Raw genomic sequence first — 25586 nt, 5'->3', positions numbered from 1 at the left:
AGTCCATAGAAGGATCGCTGGAGCCAGCATACCTTTTAGCATCCTTAGGATCGACAAAACTTTGATTGTATCACATACAACTCTTTCTTACGAAAACTGGTAAGAAAACTTGTTTTTGACATCCATCTGTCAGATTTCATAATCGAAAAATATAGCTAATGCTAACATGATTCCGACGGACTTAAGCATCGCTACGGGTGAGAAATTCTCATCGTAGTCAACTCCTTGAACTTGTGAAAAAAACTCTTTCCCATAAGTCGAGCTTCATAGACGGTAACATTACCGCCCACGTCCGTCTTGTTCTTAAAGATCCATTTATCTCAATGGCTCACTAATCATTGTGCAAGTCCACCAAAGTCCATACTTTGTTCTGATACATGGATCCTATCTTGGATTTCATGGCTTCTAACCATTTGTCGGAATACGGGCCCGCCATCGCTTCTCCATAGCTCGTAGGTTCATTGTTGTCTAACAACATGATATCTAAGACAGGATTACCGTACCACTCAGGAGTAGTACATATCCTTGTCGACCTATGAGGTTCGATAGCAACTTGATCCGAAGCTTCATGATCACTATCATTAGTTTCCTCTTCAACAGTCGTAGGTTCCATAGAAACATCTTTCTGTGTTGCACTACTCTTCGATTGAAGTGAGGGTTCGACAACCTCATCAAGTTCTATCTTCCTCCCACTCAATTATTTCGAGAGAAACTCCTTCTCGAGAAAGGACCCGTTCTTAGCGACAAACAATTTGCCCTCGGATCTGAGATAGAAGGTGTACCCAACTGTCACCTTTGGGTATCCTATGAAGATGTGTTTGTCCACTTTGGGTTCGAGCTTCTCCGGCTGAAGCCTTAAGCATCGCAGCCCCAAACATTAAGAAATGACAACTTTGGTTTCTTGGCAAACCAATGTTCACACGACGTCATCTCAACGGACTTAGATGGTGTCCTATCTAAAGTGAATGCAGCTGTCTCTAACGCATATCCTCAAAATGAGAAACGGTAGATCGGTAAGAGACATCATAGATTGCACCATATCTCATAAGGTTCGATTATGACGTCCGAACACACCATTTATCTGTGGTGTTCCAGGTGGCTTCAACTGTGAAACAATTCCACAATGTCTTAAGTGATTGCCAAACTCATAACTCAGAAAATCCCCTTTGATCAGATCGTGGGAACATGATCTTCTTGTTATGATGATTCTTAACTTCACTCTGAAATCGCTTGAACTTTTCAAACGTTTCAGACTTGTTCTTCATTAAGTAAATATACCTATATCTACCCAAATCGTCAGTGAAGATGAGAAAATAGCGATATCCACCGCACGCTTCAATTCTCATTGGATCACACGCATCAACATGCATGATTTCCAACAAATCACTTGCCCGTTTCATTGTACCTGAAAACGGGGTCTTAGTCATCCTGCCCATGAGGCATGGCTCGCATGTGTCAAGCGATTCAAAATCAAGTGACTCCAAACATCCATCGATATGGAGTTTCTTCATGCATCTTACGCCAATATGACCTAAGCGGCAGTGCCACAAGAAAGTGGTACTATCATTATTAACTCTACATCTTTTGGCGTGAACATGTGTATTACCACGACCGAGATTCAATGAACCATTCACATAGGGTGCATAATAATGAAAGGTATTATTCATGTAAATAGAATAACCAGTATTCTCTAACTTAAATGAATAACCGTATTGCAATGAACACGATCTAATCATATTCATGCTCAAGGTAGACACCTGATAACATTTATCTGGGTTCAATATTAATCTCGAAGGTAGATGGAGCGTGCGATGGTGATCTTATCAACTTTGGAAACACTTCCAACACATATCGTCACCTCGCCCTTAGCCAGTCTCCGTTTAGTCCGTAGCTTTTGCTTCAAGTCACCAATAATAGCAACTGAACCGGTATCCAATACCCAGGTGCTACCAGGAGTACTAGTAAGGTACACATTAATAACACGTATATACTTTGTTGAAGTTTCCAGCCTTCTTATCTACCATGCATTTGGGGTAATTCCGCTACCAGTGACCGTTCCCCTTACAATAGAAGCACTTAGTCTTGGGTTTGGGTTCAACCTTGGGTTCCTTCATTGGAGCGGCAACTGGTTTGCCATCCATGAAGTTTCCCTTCTAGCCCTTGCCCTTCTTGAAACCAGTGGTCTTGTTAAACCATCAACACTTGATGCTCCTTCTTGATTTCTACCTTTTGCGGTCTTAAGCACCGCGAACAGCTTCGAGATCAACTCCATCCCTTGCATGTCATAGTTCATCACGAAGATCTAGTAGCTTAGTGATAGTGGCTAGAGAACTCTATCAATCACTATCTTATCTGGAAGTTTAACTCCCAGTTGATTTAAGTGATTGTAGCACCCAGACATTCTGAGCACATGCTCACTAGCTGAGCTATTCTCCTCCATCTTGTTGGCAAAAGAACTTGTCAGAGGTCTCATACCTCTCAACATGGGCATGAGCCTGAAATCCCAATTTCAGCTCTTGGAACATCTCACATGTTCTATGGCGTTCAAAACGTCATTGGAATCCCGATTCTAAGCCGTAAAGTATGGTGCACTAAACTATCAAGTAGTCATCAGGATGTGTCTGTCAGGTGTTCACAACATCCACAGACGACGTTGTAGGGGTTTACACATCGAGCGGTGCATCAAAGACGTAAGCCTTCTGTGTAGCAGTGAGGACACTCCTCGGACTACGGACCTAGTCCGCATCATTGCTTACAATATCTTTCAACTTAATCTTTCTCTAGGAACGTATTGAAACAGGGAGCTACAACATGAGCTATTTATCTACAACATATTTGCAAAGACAATTTAGACTATGTTCATGATAATTGAGTTCATCTAATCAAATTATTTAATGAACACCCACTCAGATAGACATCCCTCTAGTCATCTAAGTGAAACATGATCCGAATCGACTAGGCCGTGTCCGATCATCACGTGAGACGGACTAGTCATCAACGGTGAACATCTGATGTTGATCGTATCTTCTATACGACTCATGTTCGACCTTTCGGTCTTCCGTGTTCCGAGGCCATGTCTGTACATGCTAGGCTCGTCAAGTCAACCTAAGTGTTTCGCATGTGTCCCGAGTCCATGTCTGTACATGCTAGGCTCGTTAACACCCATTGTATTCGAACGTTAGAATCTATCACACTCGATCATCACGTGGTGCTTCGAAACAACGAACCTTCGCAACGGTGCACAGTTAGGGGGAACACTTTTCTTGAAATTTTAGTGAGGGATCATCTTATTTAAGCTACCGTCGTTCTAAGCAAATAAGATGTAAAACATGATAAACATCACATGCAATCAAATAGTGACATGATATGGCCAATATCATTTTGCTCCTTTTGATCTCCATCTTCGGGGCTCCATGATCATCATTGTCACCGGCATGACACCAGGATCTCCATCATCACGATCTCCATCATCGTGTCTTCTTGAAGTTGTCTCGTCATCTATTACTTCTACTACTATGGCTAACGCTTTAGCAATAAAGTAAAGTAACTACATGACGTTTATGTTGACACACAGGTCATAAATAAATTAAGACAACTCCTATGGCTCCTGCCGGTTGTCATACTCATCGACATGCAAGTCGTGATTCCTATTACAAGAACATGATCAATCTCATACATCACATATATCATTCATCACATCCTTTTGGCCATATCACATCACACGGCACATGCTGCAAAAACAAGTTAGACGTCCTCTAATTGTTGTTGCAAGTTTTTACGTGGCTGCTATAGGTTTCTAGCAAGAACATTTCTAACCTACGCCAAAACCACAATGTGATATGCCAATTTCTATTTACCCTTCATAAGGACCCTTTTCATCGAATCCGATCCGACTAAAGTGGGAGAGACAGACACCCGCTAGCCACCTTATGCAACTAGTGCATGTCAGTCGGTGGAACCAGTCTCACGTAAGAGTACGTGTAAGGGCGGTCCGGGCCGCTTCATCCCACGATGCCGCTGAATCAAGATAAGACTAGTAACGATAAGTAAATTGACAATATCGATGCCCACAACTGCTTTGTGTTCTACTCGTGCATAGAAACTACGCATAAACCTGGCTCTGATACCACTGTTGGGGATCGTAGCAGAAATTTAAAATTTTCTATGCATCACCAAGATCAATCTATGGAGTAATCTAGCAACGAGGGGAAGGAGAGTGCATCTACATACCCTTGTAGATCGCTAAGCGGAAGCGTTCAAGTGAACGGGGTTGATGGAGTCGTACTCGTCGTGATCCAAATCACTGATGATCCTAGTGCCGAACGGACGGCACCTCCACGTTCAACACACGTACGGAACGGAGACGTCTCCCATGCCTTGATCCAGCAAGGAGGAGGGACAGGTTGAGGAAGAGAGTCCAACAACAGCACGACGGCATGGTGGTGATGGAGTGGCAGTTCTCCGGCAAGGCTTCGCCAAGCTCACACGGAGGAGGAGAGGTATTGGAGGGGAGGGGCTGTGCCAGGCTCAAGGGTGTGGCCGCCCTCCCACCCCTCCACTATTTATAGGTGGGGAGAGAGGGGGGCCGGCCCCCCTAGATCCCATCTAGGGTTGTGGGCGGCAGCCAAGGGGGGGAGGAGTGCCTCCCAAGTCAAGTGGAGGCCCTCCCCCTTAGGGTTTCCCCTCTCCCATGCGCATGGGCCTTGGGGGGGCTGGTGCCCTTGGCCCATTAAGGTTAGGGTGCCCCCCTACAGCCCATGCTGCTGTATTGGACGTGGTGGAACATTTTCCGGACCTCCGGACCCCTCTGGAATCCTCCGGAACCTTCCGGAAGCTTCCCGGTACAATACCGGAAAAAACCGAACTTTTCCCGGAACCCGAACAACAACTTTCCATATATAAATCTTTACCTCCAGACCATTCCGAAACTCCTCGTGACGTCCGGGATCTCATCCGGGACTCCGAACAACATTCGGTAATCACATACAAGTCTTCCTAATAACCCTAGCGTCATCGAACCTTAAGTGTGTAGACCCTACGGGTTCGAGAACCATGCAGACATGACCGAGACAACTCTCCGGCCAATAACCAACAGCGGGATCTGGATACCCATGTTGGCTACCACATGTTCCACGATGATCTCATCGGATGAACCACGATGTCGAGGATTCAATCAATCCCGTATTCAATTCCCTTTGTCCAGCGGTATTGTACTTGCCCAAGATTCGATCGTCGGTATCCCGATACCTTGTTCAATCTCGTTACCGGAAAGTCTCTTTACTCATTCCGTAACACATCATCCCGTGATCAACTCCTTGGTCACATTGTGCACATTATGATGATGTCCTACCGAGTGGGCCTAGAGATACCTCTCCGTTACACGGAGTGACAAATCCCAGTCTCGATTCGTGCCAACCCAACAGACACTTTCGGAGATGCCTGTAGTGAACCTTTATAGCCACCCAGTTACGTTGTGACGTTTGGCACACCCAAAGCACTCCTACGGTATCCGGGAGTTGCACAATCTCATGGTCTAAGGAAATGATACTTGACATTAGAAAAGCTTTAGCATACGAACTACACGATCTTTGTGCTAGGCCTAGGATTGGGTCTTGTCCATCACATCATTCTCCTAATGATGTGATCCCGTTATCAACGACATCCAATGTCCATGGTCAGGAAACTGTAACCATCTATTGATCAACGAGCTAGTCAACTAGAGGCTTACTAGGGACATGGTGTTGTCTATGTATCCACACATTTATCTGAGTTTCCTATCAATACAATTCTAGCATGGATAATAAACGATTATCATGAACAAGGAAATATAATAATAACCAATTTATTATTGCCTCTAGGGCATATTTCCAACATGTTTCATTAAGTAGATATACCCATATCTGCTTAAATCATCTATGAAGGTGAGAAAATAACGATATCCGCCACGAGCCTCAATATTCATCGGACCACATACATCTGTATGTATGATTTCCAACAAATCCGTTGCTCTCTCCATAGTACCGGAGAACGGCGTTTTGGTCATCTTGCCCATGAGGCACGGTTCGCAAGTACCAAGTGATTCATAATCAAGTGATTCCAAAAGTCCATCAGTATGGAGTTTCTTCATGCGCTTTACACCGATATGACCTAAACGGCAGTGCCACAAATAAGTTGCACTATCATTATCAACTCTGCATCTTTTGGCTTCAATATTATGAATGTGTATCACTACTATCGAGATTCATCAAAAATAGACCACTCTTCAAGGGTGCATGCCCATAAAAGATATTGCTCATATAAATAGAACAACCATTATTCTCTGATTTAAATGAATAACCATCTCGCATCAAACAAGATCCAGATATAATGTTCATGCTCAACGCTGACACCAAATAACAATTATTTAGGTCTAAAACTAATCCCGAAGGTAGATGTAGAGGTAGTGTGCCGACCGCGATCACATCGACTTTGGAACCATTTCCCACGCGCATCGTCACCTCGTCCTTTGCCAGTGTTCGCTTAATCCGTAGTCCCTGTTTCGAGTTGCATATGTTAGCAACAGAACCAGTATCAAATACCCAGGTGCTACTGCGAGATCTAGTAAGGTACACATCAATAACATGTATATCACATATACCTTTGTTCACCTTGCCATCCTTCTTATCCGCCAAATACTTGGGGCAGTTCCGCTTCCAGTGTCCAGTCTGCTTGTAGTAGAAGCACTCAGTTTCAGGCTTAGGTCCAGATTTGGGTTTCTTCTCCTGAGCAGTAACTTGCTTACTGTTCTTCTTGAAGTTCCCCTTCTTCTTCCCTTTGCCCTTTTTCTTGAAACTGGCGGTCTTGTTGACCATCAACACTTGATGCTCCTTCTTGATTTCTACCTCCGCAGCCTTTAGCATTGCGAAGAGCTCGGGAATTGTTTTATCCATCCCTTGCATGTTATAGTTCATCACGAAGCTCTTGTAGCTTGGTGGCAGTGATTGAAGAACTCTGTCAATGACACTATCAGCAGGAAGATTAACTCCCAGTTGAGTCAAGTGATTATGATACCCAGACATTTTGAGTATATGTTCACTGACAGAACTATTCTCCTCCATCTTGCAGCTATAGAATTTATTGGAGACTTCATATCTCTCAATCCGGGCATTTGCTTGAAATATTAACTTCAACTCCTGGAACATCTCACATGCTCCATCACGTTCAAAACGTCGTTGAAGTCCCGATTCTAAGCCCTAAAGCATGGCACACTGAACTCTCGAGTAGTCATCAGCTTTGCTCTGCCAGACGTTCATAACATCTGGTGTTGCTCCAGCAGCAGGCCTGGCACCTAGCGGTGCTTCCAGGATGTAATTCTTCTGTGCAGCAATGAGGATAATCCTCAAGTTACGGACCCAGTCCATGTAATTGCTACCATCATCTTTCAACTTTGCTTTCTCAAGGAAACATTAAAATTCAACGGAACAACAACACGGGCCATCTATCTACAATCAAACATAGACAAGCAAGATACTATCAGGTACTAAGTTCATGATAAATTTAAGTTCAATTAATCATATTATTTAAGAACTCCCACTTAGAAAGACATCCCTCTAATCTTCTAAGTGATCACGTGATCCAAATCAACTAAACCATAACTGATCATCACGTGAAATGGAGTAGCTTTCAATGGTGAACATCAATATGTTGATCTTATCTACTATATGATTCACGCTCGACCTTTCGGTCTCAGTGTTCCGAGGCCATATCTACATATGCTAGGCTCGTCAAGTTTAATCTGAGTATTCTGCGTGTGCAAAACTGGCTTGCACCCGTTGTAGATGGACGTAGAGCTTATCACACCCGATCATCACGTGGTGTCTGGGCACGACGAACTTTGGCAATGATGCCTACTCAGGGAGAACACTTTTATCTTGAAATTTAGTGAGGGATCATCTTATAATGCTACCGTCAATCAAAGCAAGATAAGATGCATAAAAGATAAACATCACATGCAATCAATATAAGTGATATGATATGGCCATCATCATCTTGTGCTTGTGATCTCCATCTCCGAAGCACCGTCATGATCACCATCGTCACCGGCGCGACACCTTGATCACCATTGTAGCATCATTGTCATCTCGCCAATCTTATGCTTCCACGACTATCGCTACCGCTTAGTGATAAAGTAAAGCATTACAGCGCAATTGCATTGTATACAATAAAGCGACAACCATATGGCTCCTGCCAGTTGCCGATAACTCGGTTACAAAACATGATCATCTCATACAATAAAATTTAGCATCATATCTTGACCATATCACATCACAACATGCTCTGCAAAAACAAGTTAGACGTCCTCTACTTTGTTGTTGCAAGTTTTACGTGGCTGCTATGGGCTTAAGCAAGAACCGTTCTTACCTACGCATCAAAACCACAACGATAGTTTGTCAAGTTGGTGCTATTTTAACCTTCGCAAGGACCGGGTGTAGCCACACTTGGTTCAACTAAAGTTGGAGAAACCGACACCCGCCAGCCACCTATGTGCAAAGCACGTCGGTAGAACCAGTCTCGCGTAAGCGTACGCGTAATGTCGGTCCGGGCCGCTTCATCCAACAATACTGCCGAACCAAAGTATGACATGCTGGTAAGCAGTATGACTTATATCGCCCACAACTCACTTGTGTTCTACTCGTGCACAACATCAACGCATAAAACCTAGGCTCGGATGCCACTGTTGGGGAACATAGTAATTTCAAGAAAATTCCTACGCACACGCAAGATCATGGTGATGCATAGCAACGAGAGGGGAGAGTGTTGTCCACGTACCCTCATAGACTAAAAGCGGAAGCGTTAGCACAACGCGGTTGATGTAGTCGTACGTCTTCACGGCCCGACCGATCAAGCACCGAAACTACGGCACCTTCGAGTTTTAGCACATGTTCAGCTCGAAGACGATCCCCGGACTCCGATCTAGCATAATGTCGGGGAAGAGTTCCGTCAGCACGTCGGCGTGGTGACGATCTTGATGTTCTACCGTCGTAGGGCTTCGCCTAAGCACCACTACAATATTATCGAGGACTATGGTGGAGGGGGGCACCGCACACGACTAAGAGATCAATAATCAACTGTTGTGTCTGGGGTGCCCCCTGCCCCTGTATATAAAGGAGCAAGGGGGAGGAGGTGCGGCCAGGCAAGGGGCACGCCAGGAGGAGTCCTACTCCTCCTGGGAGTAGGACTCCCCCCCTTTCCATGTTGGACTAGGACTTGGGGGGGAAGGAGAGAGAGGGAAAAGGAAAGGGGGGGGCGCCGCCCCCCCTCCTTGTCCAATTCGGACTGGTGGGGGGGGGGAGGGGCGCGCGGCTGCCCCTTGGCCTCCTCTCCACTTCCTCCACTAGGCCCATTAAGGCCCATTAGGTTACCGGGAGGTTCCGGTAACCTCCCGGTACTCCGGTAAAATGCTGATTTCACCCGGAACACTTCCGATGTCCAAACATAGGCTTCCAATATATCAATCTTTATGTCTTGATCATTTCGAGACTCCTCATCGTGTCCGTGATCATATCCGGGACTCCGAACAACCTTCGGTACATCAAAATATATAAACTCATAATGAAACTGTCATCGTAACGTTAAGCGTGCGGACCCTACGGGTTCGAGAACAATGTAGACATGACCGAGACATGTCTCTGGTCAATAACCAATAGCGGAACCTGGATGCTCATATTGGCTCCTACATTTTCAACGAAGATCTTTATCGGCCAGACCGCATAACAACATACGTTGTTCCCTTTGTCATCGGTATGTTACTTGCCCGAGATTCGATCGTCGGTATCTCAATACTTAGTTACATCTCGTTACTGGCAAGTCTCTTTACTCGTTCCGTAATACATCATCCCGCAACTAACTCATTAGTTGCAATGCTTGCAAGGCTTAAGTGATGTGTGCATTACCGAGGGCCCAGAGATACCTCTCCGACAATCGGAGTGACAAATCCTAATCTCGAAATACGCCAACCCAACAAGTACCTTCGGAGACACCTGTAGAGCACCTTTATAATCACCCAGTTACGTTGTGATGTTTGGTAGCACACAAAGTGTTCCTCCGGTAAACGGGAGTTGCATAATCTCATAGTCATAGGAACATGTATAAGTTATGAAGAAAGCAATAGCAAACAAACTAAACGATCAAGTGCTAAGCTTATTGAATGGGTCAAGTCAATCACATCATTCTCCTAATGATGTGATCCCGTTAATCAAATGACAACTCATGTCTATGGCTAGGAAACATAACCATCTTCGATCAACGAGCTAGTCAAGTAGAGGCATACTAGTGACACTCTGTTTGTCTATGTATTCACACATGTATTATGTTTCCTGTTAATACAATTCTAGCATGAATAATAAACATTTATCATGATATAAGGAAATAAATAATAACTTTATTATTGCCTCTAGGGCATATTTCCTTCAAAAAATGCTGCAAAGAAGAAGCTTCACCATCGCACGGGGTCAGGTGGCTACCTCAAAGCCCGGCCTAAGTGGGCCAAGGCTGAGAATGATCTGCTTGATAAAGGGATCAAACCAGAGACAATGAACTGGCCAGACCGTTGCCGGACATGGTTCTTCGGGGCTGGCGGAACCGTGGACCCTGTATCAGGGAAATGCGTTTGGACGGACGAGCAAATGAACATACCAGTCAAGAAGCTAAAGCACTATATCGATGCAGCGCAGCAAGGGACGTTTGTTCCAGACAGAGAGAACGACGAGCTCACAATGGCCCTCAGGAATCCTGAGCACCCTGGACGGACACGAGGCACGCCAGGCTCCGTTCCGTGGAAGGCTGGTTTTCCAGACGCAGGCGGTTACAAATGCCAGGAGAGGAGGAAAAAAGTGCAGCAGACCCAAATGCAGGCGCTGCACGCAAGGGTAGACGCGATAGAGCAACGAGAAGCAAATCGCAGCAAACGAACTCCCGAAGCTACCCCGCCATCTCAGCGGAGAAGCAGCATGGCTTCCACCGAGCTGCTTCAGCCGGAGCATGTCTTGACGGCTCCTGCTAGCTATCCCGTGGATGCTATCACGGAGTCTCAAAATTGCCATCTTATGACGCAATGGATGAATTTGAAGGTCAAGGCGGCTGTTGGGTCTGTTTTTCCTACTGAACCCGGCGCAACTTTTCACTCCCGGCCGATTCCATAAGGATATGCTAGGGTGATGGTGGATGAAATAACGGAGGGATTTGAGGACCTCCAGCTTGACCACCCTACCGGTGAAGGGGAGACTCGGCTGGGTTCTGCTCTGAAGACTCCATGCCTATGGCGGAAGGAGCTCATCAACCTTCCGAACTGGACGCCTCCGCCTCCTTCTCCTCCTTCGGCGAGTCAGGGCACTCCGCCTCCTACACCGCCTCCTCCTCCGGCGAGTGACGATCAGGGCACTCGGCCTCCTTCTCCGGCGCGTGGCGGCACTCCGCCTCCTTCTCCGCCTGCGCCGGCGCGCCCGGGCAGCCAGCCTCCTCCTTCTCCGCCTCGTCAGCAAGGGCGGAAGAGACCCGCCGCCACTCCGACTGCTCCACGTGTTGTAGTCCTTCTCCTCTGCCTCGTAAGCAAGGAAAGAACACAGCCGCAGCTGCTCCGTCTGCTCTGCCGGCGTCTAGCAGTACATCCAGAGGCGGGAGGCAATACAGATTCGGTCCTTCTCTAAAGACTCCAGAGAAGTTACCATATGAGAGGACCCTGGAGGAGAACGCCGACATTGTGCAAGCCGAAGTGAGGAACTTCTTTGAAGGGGTGAAAGCAAAGAAACATCCACCTCCGGAGGAGAAGGTAGATCCGGTGAAAGCGAAGCGCACTCTGGCTGCCCTGAAAAAACCAGCAAAGTCTCTGCCGAAAGGCAACTATGAGCGCATTATTGAAAAGTCATTTGTCCAAGCAGAGTGGTCGGGAAGTACTGTCAGTGATGAAAGGTTAAAAGAACGACGAGCTGGGAAAAAATTCCCTAGCTCGGCGAACAAGCGAACCAATCGTGCCCCCCGCTCAAGGTGCCTACTAATGATCCGAGGATGGTGCCCGGTTATAGCAATCTTGGAGATTACCTGCCCGACAATGTACATTGTGAGTTCTTGGAGGTGGAGGAACACAAATACGAGTACGGGAAGCCTCTCGTCAAAGATGAAAGATCTCTAACAACGATGATGCGAAGATTCCATGATTAATACATGAAAACCTGCAGAGAGTCTGGGGGGAGGAATACTTTGACGCTGAGAGTTAGAGAGGAGCATGACCTCATTGGAACGGAACTGTTGAATGTTCCATTTGAGGAGTTCTTCTAGTTTTTCAATCAAATGGCCCTCGATAAAGCAACGATCACTTGCTACTGTCTGTAAGTAGTACTACTTCTGTCATTAAGTCTCTCTATATAGGTCAGCTCTTTCATTGCATGTATTTATAATTATCCTCACTATATTATGCAGATTGAAGATCGCCGAATTGAAGAAAAGACAAATCGGTGATATTGGGTTCATTAACACAAATCTCATAGATGCAACTGAGGTTAAATATCGTGCCAAGATACCGAGGCCAACTTGCTACGATCGTTGGTAATAAATGAAAACAAAGATATAATACTCTTTCCTTACAACTTCAAGTGAGTGTTACTGTCTTGTGCATATTCAGTTTCCCTTATTAGTCCATGTTATAGTAATGTAATTGATGAGTTATGCATGAGTGCACAGGTTCCACTATATTCTCCTAGAGATTAAGCTTGAGCAGGGACTAGTAACCGTCTTAGACTCGAGACGAAAAGATCCCCAGGACTATGCGGACATGACTCAAATGCTCGAGAAGTTAAATCGATCATTATCCACCATATCAGCAACTTTGTTCATTTCCTAATATCAAGTAATTGTTTTCTTTGTCTGGCAGGGTTTGGAGAAAATTCACCAAAAAAGCTCCGGGACTGCCGAAGAAGCTGCAATTTAGACACCCGAAAGTAAGTACTATAGTAACATGTTTCCGCGCATCTCCTAGTGATTCAAGCGATAGTTTCATCAATACCATTTGGCATGCTTGCTTATCAGTTTGATTGACCTCTATTTCTTGTAAAGTGGTTTTGGCAGGAACAAGGGAATGATTTTTATGGATACTACGTTTGCGAGTCCATCCGCCACACGACCTGTGAACAAGGGTACTCTGACGAACAATATGAAGTGCGTAAGCAATAATATTCACAATTTTATTTTATTACCATCATTTGTGTTGAGTTTCATTTATATATATATATATATATATATATTGACCCCCTTTTTCAAATTAGATCTTTCGGATGCGGGATGAACTCCTAGCACCACATCGTATGCGAGCAATTCAATAGGAATTGGCGGCATTCTTCCTTGACCACGTGATCGCTGAAGACGGAGAATACTATGTGGATCCTGTGTTCGTATATAATTAGGAGATTATATTGTAAGAGATAATTATTGTATATATGTAGCCGGTAGTGTCGGATAGATATACGATAACTTGTTGTTTGACCAATCTCTCAGAGAAGGAGAGGTGGTCGATATCACTTCTCTTTGTATGCATATATGTTCATGACGATCTTCTGTTTCCTTCCTTTGCTTACTAGCTAGCTAGCGTGTCTAGTCCTCTCTATACGTATATAGTACGTAGCGTCGACCAAGCACGGACATAAGAGAGGACACTTCTCTCTATTAATTAGCTAGCTAACACAATATAGGAAACACCTAAATTAACCTCCCAAAACCCCCAACCCCCCCCCTTCAAAAAAAAACAAAAACCTCAGCCCCTGAAATGCTGACGCGTGGATGCCTAGTGGTCCCGGTTGGTGCCACCAACGGGGACCAAAGGCAAAAAAACAAAAACCTCAGCCCCTGAAATGCTGACGCGTGGATGCCTATTGGTCCCGGTTGGTGCCACCAACCGGGACCAAAAGCCCTCCTGCCTGGGCTCGGCGCACCAGCCACGTGGGGGCCCATCTGTCCCGGTTCCTGTTTGAACTGGGACTAAAGGGCCAGGGCATTAGTAACGACCCTTTAGTCCCGGTTCAAAAACCGGGACAAAAGGCCCTTACCAACCGGGACAGAAGACCCTTTTTCTACTAGTGCCTGTTGCTCCACCGACATACTTCTTCCTCCTATATATACCCACGTACCCCCAAACGATCAGATACGGAGCCAAAACCCTAATTCCACCGCCGTAACTTTCTGTATCCACGAGATCCCATCTTGGGGCCTGTTCCGGAGCTCCGCCGAAGGGGGCATCGATCACGGAGGGCTTCTACATCAACACCATAGCCTCTCCGATGAAGTGTGAGTAGTTTACTTCAGACCTACGGGTCCATAGTTAGTAGCTACATGGCTTCTTCTCTCTTTTTGGATCTCAATACAATGTTCTCCCCCTCTCTTGTGGAGATCTATTCGATGTAATCTTCTTTTTGCGGTGTGTTTGTTGAGACCGATGAATTGTGGGTTTATGATCAAGTCTATCTATGAATAATATTTGAATCTTCTCTGAATTCTTTTATGTATGATTGGTTATCTTTGCAAGTCTCTTTGAATTATCAGTTTGGTTTGGCCTACTAGATTGATCTTTCTGGCAATGGGAGAAGTGCTTAGCTTTGGGTTCAATCTTGCGGTGTCCTTTCCCGGTGACAGTAAGGGCAGCAAGGCACGTATTGTATTGTTGCCATTGAGGATAACACGATGGGGTTTTCTTCATATTGCATGAGTCTATCCCTCTACATCATGTCATCTTGCTTAAGGCGTTACTCTGTTTTTAACTTAATACTCTAGATGCATGCTGGATAGCGGTTGATGATTGGAGTAATAGTAGTAGATGCAGGCAGGAGTCGGTCTACTTGTCTCAGACGTGATGCCTATATACATGATCATACCTAGATATTCTCATAACTATGCTCAATTCTGTCAATTGCTTAATAGTAATTTGTTCACACACCGTAGAATACTTATGCTCTCGAGAGAAGCCGCTAGTGAAACCTATGGCCCCCGGGTCTATCTTTATCATATCAATCTCCTATTACTTAGTTATTTACTTTTCTATTTACTTTGCCTTTATTTTACTTTGCATCTTTATCATAAAAATAGCAAAAATATTACCTTATCATATCTATCAGATCTCACTCTCGTAAGTGGCCCTATAGGGATTGACAACCCCTATTTGTGTTGGTTGCGATGATTTATTTGTTTTGTGCAGGTACGAGGGACTCGCGCGTAGCCTCCTACTGGATTGATACCTTGGTTCTCAAAAACTGAGGGAAATACTTACGCTACTTTGCTGCATCATCCCTTCCACTTCAAGGAAAACCAACGCAGTGCTAAAAGAGGTAGCAATTACTATGAGGTTTCTTATTGAAAATTCTTTGTTTCATATAGTTTTCTACGGGGACAATCCGATGGAAGAGGAATTATGCCTTGTGGACAGTGGTACCACAAACTCTATACTGAGGGAGATGAAATATTTCCAAACTCTGAAAAAGATGAATGGAGATATTCTAACTACCGCTGGACGCGATACAGTGATTGTTGGTACTAGACGTGACATATTCACCCTCCCAAGCGGTACAAAAATGACGTTCGCAAACTGCACATCGCTTGTCCAGATCAACACCTCATTGTTCAATGTTCATATGAAATGGGTGTTTGTTCTGCCCAAATCACCAAAGGATGTGGTAAACCTTGCCCACAACAAACTTTCCAGATTGCATACCATACCTTTCGGTGTCGCTCCAGATTAGTCGAGCTATCTCCCTATTGCATCTGTTTTCTCCTTCAAATCAAGTCGGTGTGCACCCTATAGGTTGATTTAACTGACAAGAGCCCTTTAGCATCAAAGTGCCAAGTCACGAAGTCATCGTGCTGCTCAAAAACAGGAATGGACAGAATCATATTAGCATCCTCGTGGAGAAAAGTTTGTCTGACCAGATTCATGTCCTAGGAGTTCAAATTAGGGTTCATCAGCTTCGAGACGAAAGTGACCATATTCTGCCCTCGTCCAGTCAGTGGTTTCCTCGAATGATTTCATGGCAACAAAGGATCAAACCAGATTCTTATATTCTCGCTAGAACCCACTCTTCAGATATATCCTTCCTTGATGATTTCAAGCCCTCGAAGAATACTTCGCCAGGTATAGCTTATCGCGGCTGTGGGGGCAGCAGAGATGATGTTGTCGTCATGGTAGTATTTGGCTCGTAACACTCTTGCACAAAGGGACTCCGGAGCTTGGAGAAGCCACCAAGCTTGCCTCGCAAGTAGCGCAAGGTTGAAAAAATACAAGTCCCTGAAACCGAGACCCCCCACAATCTTTGGGTAGCTTCATCTTTTCCCAATCACCCAGTGCATTTGTTCTCGTCTTGTTGTTGCAACCTCCAATACTTGCATATCATGTTGTTGAGCTCATCACAGAGGCCTTTGGTAAGGTCAAAACAACTCATAGCATATGCTGGGATTGCTTGGGTAACGGACTTCACTAAGGTCTCCTCCCCCTGCATGGAGAGGAATCGTTCCAACCATCCTTGTATTCTAGCCCACAACCGAACCTTTATATTCTCGAAGCACTGCATGACAGACCGACCAACGCACTGTTGGGAACGTTGCATGGGAAACAATTTTTTCCTACACTCATCAAGATCAATCTAGGAGATGGACATCTACGAGAGGAGAGATTGGATCTACATACCCTTGTAAGTCGTTAAGCGAAAGCGTATACCACGCGGTTGATGTAGTCGTACTCTTCGCGATCCGATCACAGTCCAATCCAATCTAGGGATGAACGGACGACACCTCCGCGTTCAGCACACGTATGGCTCGATGACGTCTCCTCGTTCTTGATCCAGGAAGCGAGGGAGGAGAAGTAGATGGGATCTCAACTAGCATGATGGCGTGGTGGAGCAATCCCATTAGTGCTTCGCCAAGCGCCTATGGAACTACGAACGAGGAAGAACAAGAGAGAGAGAGAGAGAGAGAGAGGAGGCCGCAGGGTGTGGGAAATGTTGTGTCCAGCCTTTGCCCCTCCTCCCCACTATATAGGGGTGTTGGAGGGCTGGGGGCGCAACCCTTGCCCCTCCTCCAAGGAGGGGACGCGGCCAAAGGGGAGGAGTGCCCTCCAAGCCAAGTGGAGGGCCCTTCCCCTTAGGGTTTTCCTTCCCCTAGGCGGATGGGCCTTAGTGGGTTGGTGCGCATGGCCCAAAATAAGGCTAGGACGCCCCCCTTACAGCTCACGAAACCATTTTATGCTACACATACGGGATGTTAATTCAAAGTACTTCCATCGACCACTTCAACAAATACATCGGGTTGCAAGGCCTTGCCTCAACCCATGATATTACCAAACTACTCACACGTGGAGATCGAATCACACGAAGAACTCATTGAATAACACATCATGAAAGACCGATTGATTGATAATATATCTTACAATGGATGCTGGATGTGATGTGTGATTACAAAGTATGACTAGATGACTGAGAACTATGATGGTGATGAAGGTGGTTGCTAAGGTTGATGGAGATGACTGCTATGAAGATGACGATGTGGCGACTTGTTCTATTGCTCATTTGGCGTCAGGCCTTTTATAAAGGTTGTTCAGGTGGATCAGACGCATCAGTTGGCACACCATACGACTATCTGTATGAGCGGGATTGGTCATATGGAATGTCGTCTTTTGCTTAGTTTTCTTTAGTGCGCCTCCCACTTGATCTCCTCTATCTCCACTTTACTCTTTTCGATGTATTGGCTTGATTTTTTCCATAAATAGTCCATTTCCCTTGGAAATAAAATAAAGATCGGATATTTGGAATCCTTTGTATTCATTAGTCATTAGTAGCAATATCAGAGCGAATATCTTGTTTTTTATGAAATATCTCAGTTTAAACTCAGGTTAGAGGGGTGTAGAAATAACACTCATCATTGTTGTCACCCAACAGAGGAAACCGGTGCTCACACCCCTACCTGGGCGCACGCCACGTACTCGGATCGCGTGAACAAAGTAGTCAGAAGGAACGAATGACGCTGACATGCCGACCCGGCCTCACCCGATGCATGCAGAGCAGCGCACGAGATGACACACATAGACGGAACGAAAACAATCGTAGAAAGGTGCCCCGAGCGTGCCCGCGACCCATGCTTCATGGACCCTTGAGGGAATCGGGTGGGTGTGTAACGTCCGTGAAGATCGGACAACCGAGTGTGCTACAATGAGGTATCAGACGATGGGGAGGTAACTCGCGAGTGCCGATGCCCCAGGAGGCGGGTACTTCATCATACTTTATAGGAGTAAGTAGACAATACCCCGCACGTTGCAGTAGGATAGTAGTGTAATAAACAATTTGAAAGAGAGGGGGCACACGGTAAGGAGAAAAATAGTAAGGAAATAAAAATAAGAAATGTTTTGCAGCAGAAGATGGCTTGGATTTAATGTAACTCTGAAATAGAGTAGTGATGATGACTCTCTCTCCGCAATGCTACGGTAACTTTGTTAAAAAAATGCGTAAGTAGTTGACAAAAATAATTAAATCTAATGAAAAGAAAGTATAGGCTTGAAAATCAATAAAAGAAAGTCTCTAAAAATAGAACAAAAACTTTTGAATTACAGTTAAAAATATCATTTCGAACAAAAATATGAGGGATGACTAACATGAATATATGATGTGGCATTGTTACGTGCATAGACTAATGCAAAAATAATTGTAATTTATAAGTTAAATGCATGACTCTTATGTGGCAGATTTTGCATGGTTTAATGGAAGAGAAGACTTTAAATACATTGCTTAGTGTGACATTGAGGTGAACACTTTGCATGCTGAGAGAACTGGAACCAAAATATAAGTTAATGTCATCCATGCAACATCTATCCATCTCTATGCCTACGTTTAATATTACAACTTGCCCTCTTTAAGTTAATTTATTTATACTTGGCAACTGCCAGGTATTTCTGCTGCTATGCTAGCTACTACATACAACAGTACATTCATCATGTTCTCATTGCTACTGTATTCAATTGAATTGACGACTATAAACAACTAAAACTTACAAATATTCTTTGACCTCCTAGTGTTGAATTAATAAATTTGAGTTTATACTTAACATTGTAGATTGTTGCATCCCCTACGCTCTTGGGTTATCAAAGAGTTCTGGTATAATTCACCATATCATATCCCACTAGGGTGTATGCCTCTAAGACGTCGACCCCAACTATGCCACTATGTCAATGATGGTCGACGATCTACCAGCATCCCTCGCCGAGCTGGCGGCAGATCGCAAGACTTCCTCACCGTGTTGTGGGAGCACCTCTAGCACGCACATGAGCGTATGAAGGCACATGTGGTCAAGCGTCGCAAGGACCGCGAATTTTCCGTCGACGAGGGCGTCCTCCTCAAGCTCCAACCCTATGCACAATCTTCGTTGGTGAATCATCCCTACGTCAAGTTCACCCTCAAGTACTTTGGACTGTTCAAAAACACCGAACGCATCGACAAGGCGGCGTACATGCTCGATCTTCCTCTGACAAGCTTGATCCATACAGTCTCCCATGTATCGCAGCTCAAGCCCTTCATCGCCAATTAGTCGTTGGTGTTCACCGAGCTACCTGATCCATTGGATTTGGCAGCAAGTCTCCATCTCCCTAAAGTTATTCTAGCGCACCGCATGGTCAAGAAAGGAAATGCTGCTCATCGTAGTGGAGATGGCCGATAGTGCAGAAGCCGTGTCGATGCTGAAGATGCATTCGGAGGATCAGTCTCAGTACCGAGTGCACGTAGAGGAGATTCGTAGGGTAGCAGCTGCTGACCCTAGGGAGATTTTCTTTTACTCTCATTAGTCGCTCGCGGAATAAAGTTAGCCATGCGCTTGCGGCGTATGATCGTTGCACTCCCCATACCGCGGTCTGGCTGTGTTCAGGGTTGGACTCTATTGTAAACTTGTCTAACGCTGATATGCTTCCTTGAGCAATGAAATCTTTCTTTACCCCGCAAAAAAGAAAGAAAAGAAATGCTGCGATTGCTCAAAGAAAGGTATGCCGGACTACAATACCTGAAGATCATTCTGCTAGGGAGGAATACAATGTCCTACATAAACGATATTAAATCGCGCCAATTCTATATACCTAAACTAAATTATTGATCTCCACTAATTACAATTCTCTCCATCTCAACCGGAGGGGAGTGTCGCGTCTCCACTCTCCACTGCCCACCAGGTCCATGATGGCGACGGACGGCTGAGATCTATTGACGGACGACTTGACGGTGTGAGATTTGTGAAACCTGTATGCCGCCGCCCGTGTGACAACTGAGTACTTGACTGAACTTCTGAAACCTGTATGAGGCATCTCTGAAGGAAACATTCTGTACCCGCCTGCTGCCGGAGTTGTTCGTGAGATCCTCCAAGGGTCCTCACACCCAAAGGCCCGAGCCGAAGCCGACGGCGAGCTGCCGGGTCGCCGGCGGCGAGATGCAAGAAACAAACTCCCACTGGCACCATTCTTGCTCCGTAACCCCACGCGTGCCCCGCTACCTGCGGACCGCCGCCGCCCTGGCCGCCGCGGTCCAGAGCCTCATCAACGCGCCCCCGCCGCGCCGCGAGTCGCAGAGCCTCCACGCGCAGCTCCTCACCTCCGGCCTCCGCCCCACCGCCGACCTCTCCGTCAAGTTCCTCATCCTGCATCTGCGGTGCGGCTCCCACCGCAACGCCCGCGCGGTGTTCGACGGAATGCCCCGCCCGACCAACGCCGCGCACAACTACCTCGTCGCCGGGTACTTCCGCCTGGGGCTCCCCTGGGAGGCGCTGGGGATCGTGCGGCGGCTCGCGGCCTCCACGGGCCGCCTGGACGTGTTCGCGCTCTCCATGGCGTTCAAGCTGTCGGCGGCGCTGGCGCTGCCCCGCGCTGCGAGGGAGGTCCACGCGCGCGTCGTCAGGTCGCTCGCGGAGCTCGACGACATCCTCGTCGCGGCGTTGGTGGATGCCTACGTGAAGAACGCGTCGCTGGGCTATGCTCGGCGGGTGTACGGCATGGTGCCAAAGCCGGGCATGGTGTGCTCGACGGCGCTGATCGTCGGCTGCATGAACCAAGGTCTGTACAGGGACGCCGAGGCCATATTCGACGGGATGGACGAGAAGGACGTCGTGGTGTACAACGCGATGGTGGAGGGGTACAGCAAGATGGAGGAGACCGCGGAGAGCTCGCTGGAGGTGTTCAAGGCGATGCAGCGAGCGAGGTTCCGGCCGACGGTGTCGACATGCGTGAGCGTGCTTGGCGCGTGCTCGCTCTTGTCGTCGCCGGAGCTCGGGGAGCAGGTGCACTGCCAGGTCATCAAGAGCAAGGTCATCTCTGACATCAAGGCGGGGAGTGCGCTGCTCGACATGTACTCCAAGTGCGGCCGAGTTGAGGAGGGGCGGAGGGTGTTCGACGGGATGGCAGAGAGGAACGTCATCACATGGACTTCGATGATCGACGGGTACGGGAAGAACGGCCTTTCAGACGAGGCTCTCTTGCTGTTGGAGGAGATGCGGGGGCAGCAGCGGGGCGTCAGGCCAAATCATGCCACATTCCTGAGCGCCCTGTCGGCGTGCGCGCGCGCCGGACTGCTGTCCCGAGGCCAGGAGGTGTTCCAGAGCATGGAGCGCGACTGCTCGCTCAAACCACGGATGGAACACTACGCTTGCATGGTGGACCTGTTGGGCAGGTTCGGCAGCGTGCGCCAGGCATACGATTTCGTCAGGGGGATACCGACAAGGCCAAACTCTGACGTGTGGGCGGCCCTCCTCGGGGCGGCCACCCTGCACGGCGACGTGGACATTGCCAATGTTGCGTCAAGGGAGGTATTTGAGTTGAGCCGCGCCGGGAGACCGGGCGCCTACATGGCCTTCTCCAACACCCTTGCGGCTGCCGGAAAATGGGACTCCGTGCACCAAGTTAGAGAGATGATGAAACAGCGTGGTGTGCTCAAAGATGCAGCATGCAGCTGGGTTGGGTCTGACAACTGTCCACCTGTCAACTGATGCAAATTAACGGTGATTTTTTCATGATATTTTGGGGGATTTCCTTCCTTTGTTGATTCGTTCTTGGGCTTTGGTGCTCCAACAGCAAAAGGAAAGCGTACAATGTCTGATCGATTCTGGACATGCATGGTTGCTTAGTTAGCAAAGTCGACTTATTTACAATGCAGAGTAGCTCACAAATCTTAATACAACCTGTATCAACTTAATTAGCCACTGAAATACAACAAAGAGGTTTATTTATGTAAGCTAGGCCAGCTTAATCAAACATACTCCTACTACGTAGCTCAAGTTCAATAGCAGATTGTAGGACCTCCATATATCAATTTCCCTGAGTACATATAAATTGACAGCAGCAAATATTTGGCTTAGACTATATTTAGAGCATGCTATTGCTTGCATATAACCAGATTTTGCAGATCATTGTTTCTTCTGTTTCCAGTTTTACTGATTGGAGTATGTTTCTGGTTGAGGGGAGAACTGCACGGTAGTACTAATGGAGCTGACAAAGGGAGTGGTTCATTCTGGAAATCAACTAGCAACAGGCAAATATTGTATTGCCTGGGTAAATCCTTTTCTGAGCTAAAATATATTTTCTTGTTGATTGAAGAATATCATATTCCCTGATTAAATATCCCTGGGGAGTGATAATTTTTCCTACGTTCATAGTGTGAGATGATCCAGATTGAATGTTATGCATATGTTCAACATACGAGTGTTAGACATAAAGCATGCCCAACAGAACCTTTAGTGTATCTTTGCTCTTGTTCCACGAAGCACTATTTATAGGTATCGTAATGGAAATAACTAAGCAAAAAGAGCACAACTAGAGGTAACACTAACTAACACTGGCCATAGATATTTATTTTGGAAAGCTGTCTATGATTAGTTATCTACTGTCTGAATTGCATGATACGGCGGTACATAGATCCACAAATAATGTATGAGTTGCGACTACAAATGCTGCTGGCATTGACATTTGTCAAATGCAAATATTACAAAGCATTTAGTTCTAGAACACATTTTCTTGGGTGCTTATACCCCCTAGTTAGTCACCAGCTACAGCAAGCTGTTTTGATAATTGACTTAGACTTTGTGCTAGCTATCCAGAAGGACTTAAATTTGGGTTCTAACTTCTACTCCCTCTGTAAAATTTTATAAGATGATTTGATCTTTAAAAGTTTACAGAGGGAGTAAATGTTAGACAACGGTTCAGGTTCCTACTATATAGTCCTAATGCCAGATCCTGTAGTTCCAAAAACTTGCTTGAAACTGAGGCTTTTCTAGTATAATTATAATTTTCGTTCTCTTCAGTTGCTCTGAAAATATTGAATCATTGTCGATAGTAGTTCCTTATCAGTTTAGGCAATATATAGGAAAACTGGCTGCAATGGTTCGAGGTAACCAAAACCTTGTGTGACCATATATCAATCTATGTTTTGCTCTTGATTCACTGAGAGCAACCTTGTCCTTAGTTAAACCTTGTTTTCAGTGAGATAAGTTGAGGAATATTATCCTTTTGGTTCAATTTATATTTTTTTGTGAAAAATGTAGGAAATTACTGCTTCAACATGGGATAATTCTGAATCACTATTTGATGCTGGAATACAGGTACCGGCGTCCTCAAAAAAGAAGGAAAGAAAAGGAATACAGGTACCGGCCATCCTGTTTAAATATTATGTGAAGTTGGTAACATTGAGCCATGCCACCTTGTTACATACCCGCACCTTGTTACTGTTTTGTGTCGAATCATTTACCATGTAGTCCTATTATCGTTTGCTGCCCGGTTCTTTTTAATTCTCCCTTCTGCTTAATAATTGACTAGTGTTATAATTATCGAAAATTAATGCTACATTTTGCCATTTTCTGGTATCTACTCCTTATTCTGCCTTTCTGCAGTAGCATAAGGGCCTATACTCTTAACCTTGCTCAGGGGAGCTCTGTCATCTAACTTGTGGTTTAGTGGTCCATATAGCTCTGACGATTTACTGTATGTTTGCAGCATCTTTCTGGTTTTATCCTTATATCACTAAACAAGTTTGTTACTGACAATTTTGCATGAGAAATCAGAGTTTGGGTAGCGGTGTCCTGATTCTGATTGTAGGCGATATGGATTCTGATTGTCTCCATGCACCTGTTGCCATCGATTCAGCATGGACATGGATGCCTGTAGTAGCACTGGCAGCAGTTCATCATCTCAGTCAGTTCCCATACGGAATATATGATGGTTCCTTGACAGCAATGTGTAATTTTGAGGGCGCGCCTCATGCATCCTAAGTAGTTTTGACGGTAGTTCCTAACATAGACGACCTTGGCTGTGTCATCAACTTGATTGCTACTCTGAGGTGTATATACTATGCGTGTGTGTTAATGCTTGTAAGCCTGCTGAAGAGGGTTTCCTGTTGGTAAATCATGTTGCGCAGTTTATATATTTTGGACTGGCAGGCAAGGGTTATATACAATCTATTTATGCAGCGATGGCGTAAGTTTGGTTCCGTGTTATTGTTGAAAAAAAAACTGCATACTGCCTGTGCTATATGTATTTCAGTCACTTTATACTGCTGAACGCAGCAGTCACATGGTTAGACTGGGTTATCTAGGTTTGTCCAATTTATTGTGTATGCGTGCACATCTCAAACTCGGGCGGCTCCAAGCAATATCTTTCTGTCAGTGTTGGTGCCACAGCAGTTCTGATGGTGCGAGCCCTCGCTCTCTTAGATATGCCATGTGGAATTTTTGCTTAGTTGCCAAAAGCAAGGTGATCTTTTGGTGTTATTCAGGGCATCCAGTCGTTGCTCCCTTCCCTAAAGTAGGTTGTGAAATGCTGTTGTTTTTCTACAATCAACCTGAAAATATTAATCAAGTAAAGAAGTAAAAACATATCGAAAAAAAGGAAACAAACACAACCAACATATATAACATTGACAAGCTCGGAACTTCGATCAGAACACCCATGTCGAAAAAATCAAAGCAAACATGACCAACATAGTACGATCAAAGCACTGTAAAGTCGTCATCTCTAGCTTCAAGGGCCGCGAGAAGGTTGTCATTAACCCGCATAACAGAGCGTGGATGTGCAAGGAAGCTGTGATCTGTTATGATGTATAGACCAATCCCTCGCCGAGTTATGTTTCTTCCGTCTCATTCCATTGACACATATTTCCTTCGTCCAATCCCTTGTAATAACCTAGAAGCTAGAACATTGAGTTTGTCAACCTCACTCTTGCCCATCACGGCGCGTTGTCTAGCCTATTCGTCACGTGCATGGCCCGCCTTTGCCTCCATGCCGTGTTTGGTCGTGCTTTGTTATGCTTTCATTGAAGATTATATGAGAATGGCAAATTAAGTTCACCAGATAATATTATTAACCGTCTTTTAACTACTTAGTGTACTGAAATTGTTAGCCAACTGTTGTGAAACTTGGGTCAGATTCAAACGCCAATAGCACTGTTCAGTCAAGTATAAACACACTGCAAAAACATGGACATAGGAATAATGAATACAACATGTAGGGAGAGAAACTCGGGATCTCTTTTTGTATTATTAATATTTCACCCCCCCTTTAGACGCACTAGTAA

At 45.6% G+C, this 25586-nt stretch overlaps 2 protein-coding genes across 2 annotated transcripts; both read left to right on the top strand.

Annotated features, from left to right (window-relative positions):
- The first annotated feature begins 20308 nt into the window (after window positions 1-20308).
- Window positions 20309-22040, top strand: LOC125516116 (pentatricopeptide repeat-containing protein At1g28690, mitochondrial-like). The gene has a single exon (XM_048681589.1). The coding sequence runs from the start codon at window positions 20464-20466 to the stop codon at window positions 22009-22011; it is 1548 nt and encodes a 515-aa protein (XP_048537546.1). The 5' UTR covers window positions 20309-20463; the 3' UTR covers window positions 22012-22040.
- A 146-nt stretch (window positions 22041-22186) lies between these two features.
- Window positions 22187-24534, top strand: LOC125516117. Its single transcript, XM_048681590.1, has 3 exons — window positions 22187-22573; window positions 23620-23661; window positions 24079-24534. The coding sequence occupies exons 1-3, from the start codon at window positions 22505-22507 to the stop codon at window positions 24283-24285; spliced, it is 318 nt and encodes a 105-aa protein (XP_048537547.1). The 5' UTR covers window positions 22187-22504; the 3' UTR covers window positions 24286-24534.
- The last annotated feature ends 1052 nt before the right edge of the window (window positions 24535-25586 follow it).

Source organism: Triticum urartu, chromosome 6 (genome assembly GCF_003073215.2).
Source record: "Triticum urartu cultivar G1812 chromosome 6, Tu2.1, whole genome shotgun sequence".
NCBI lineage: Eukaryota > Viridiplantae > Streptophyta > Magnoliopsida > Poales > Poaceae > Triticum > Triticum urartu.
The sequence above is the reverse complement of the archived record's forward strand: the minus strand, read 5'-3'. Positions and strand labels throughout refer to the sequence as shown.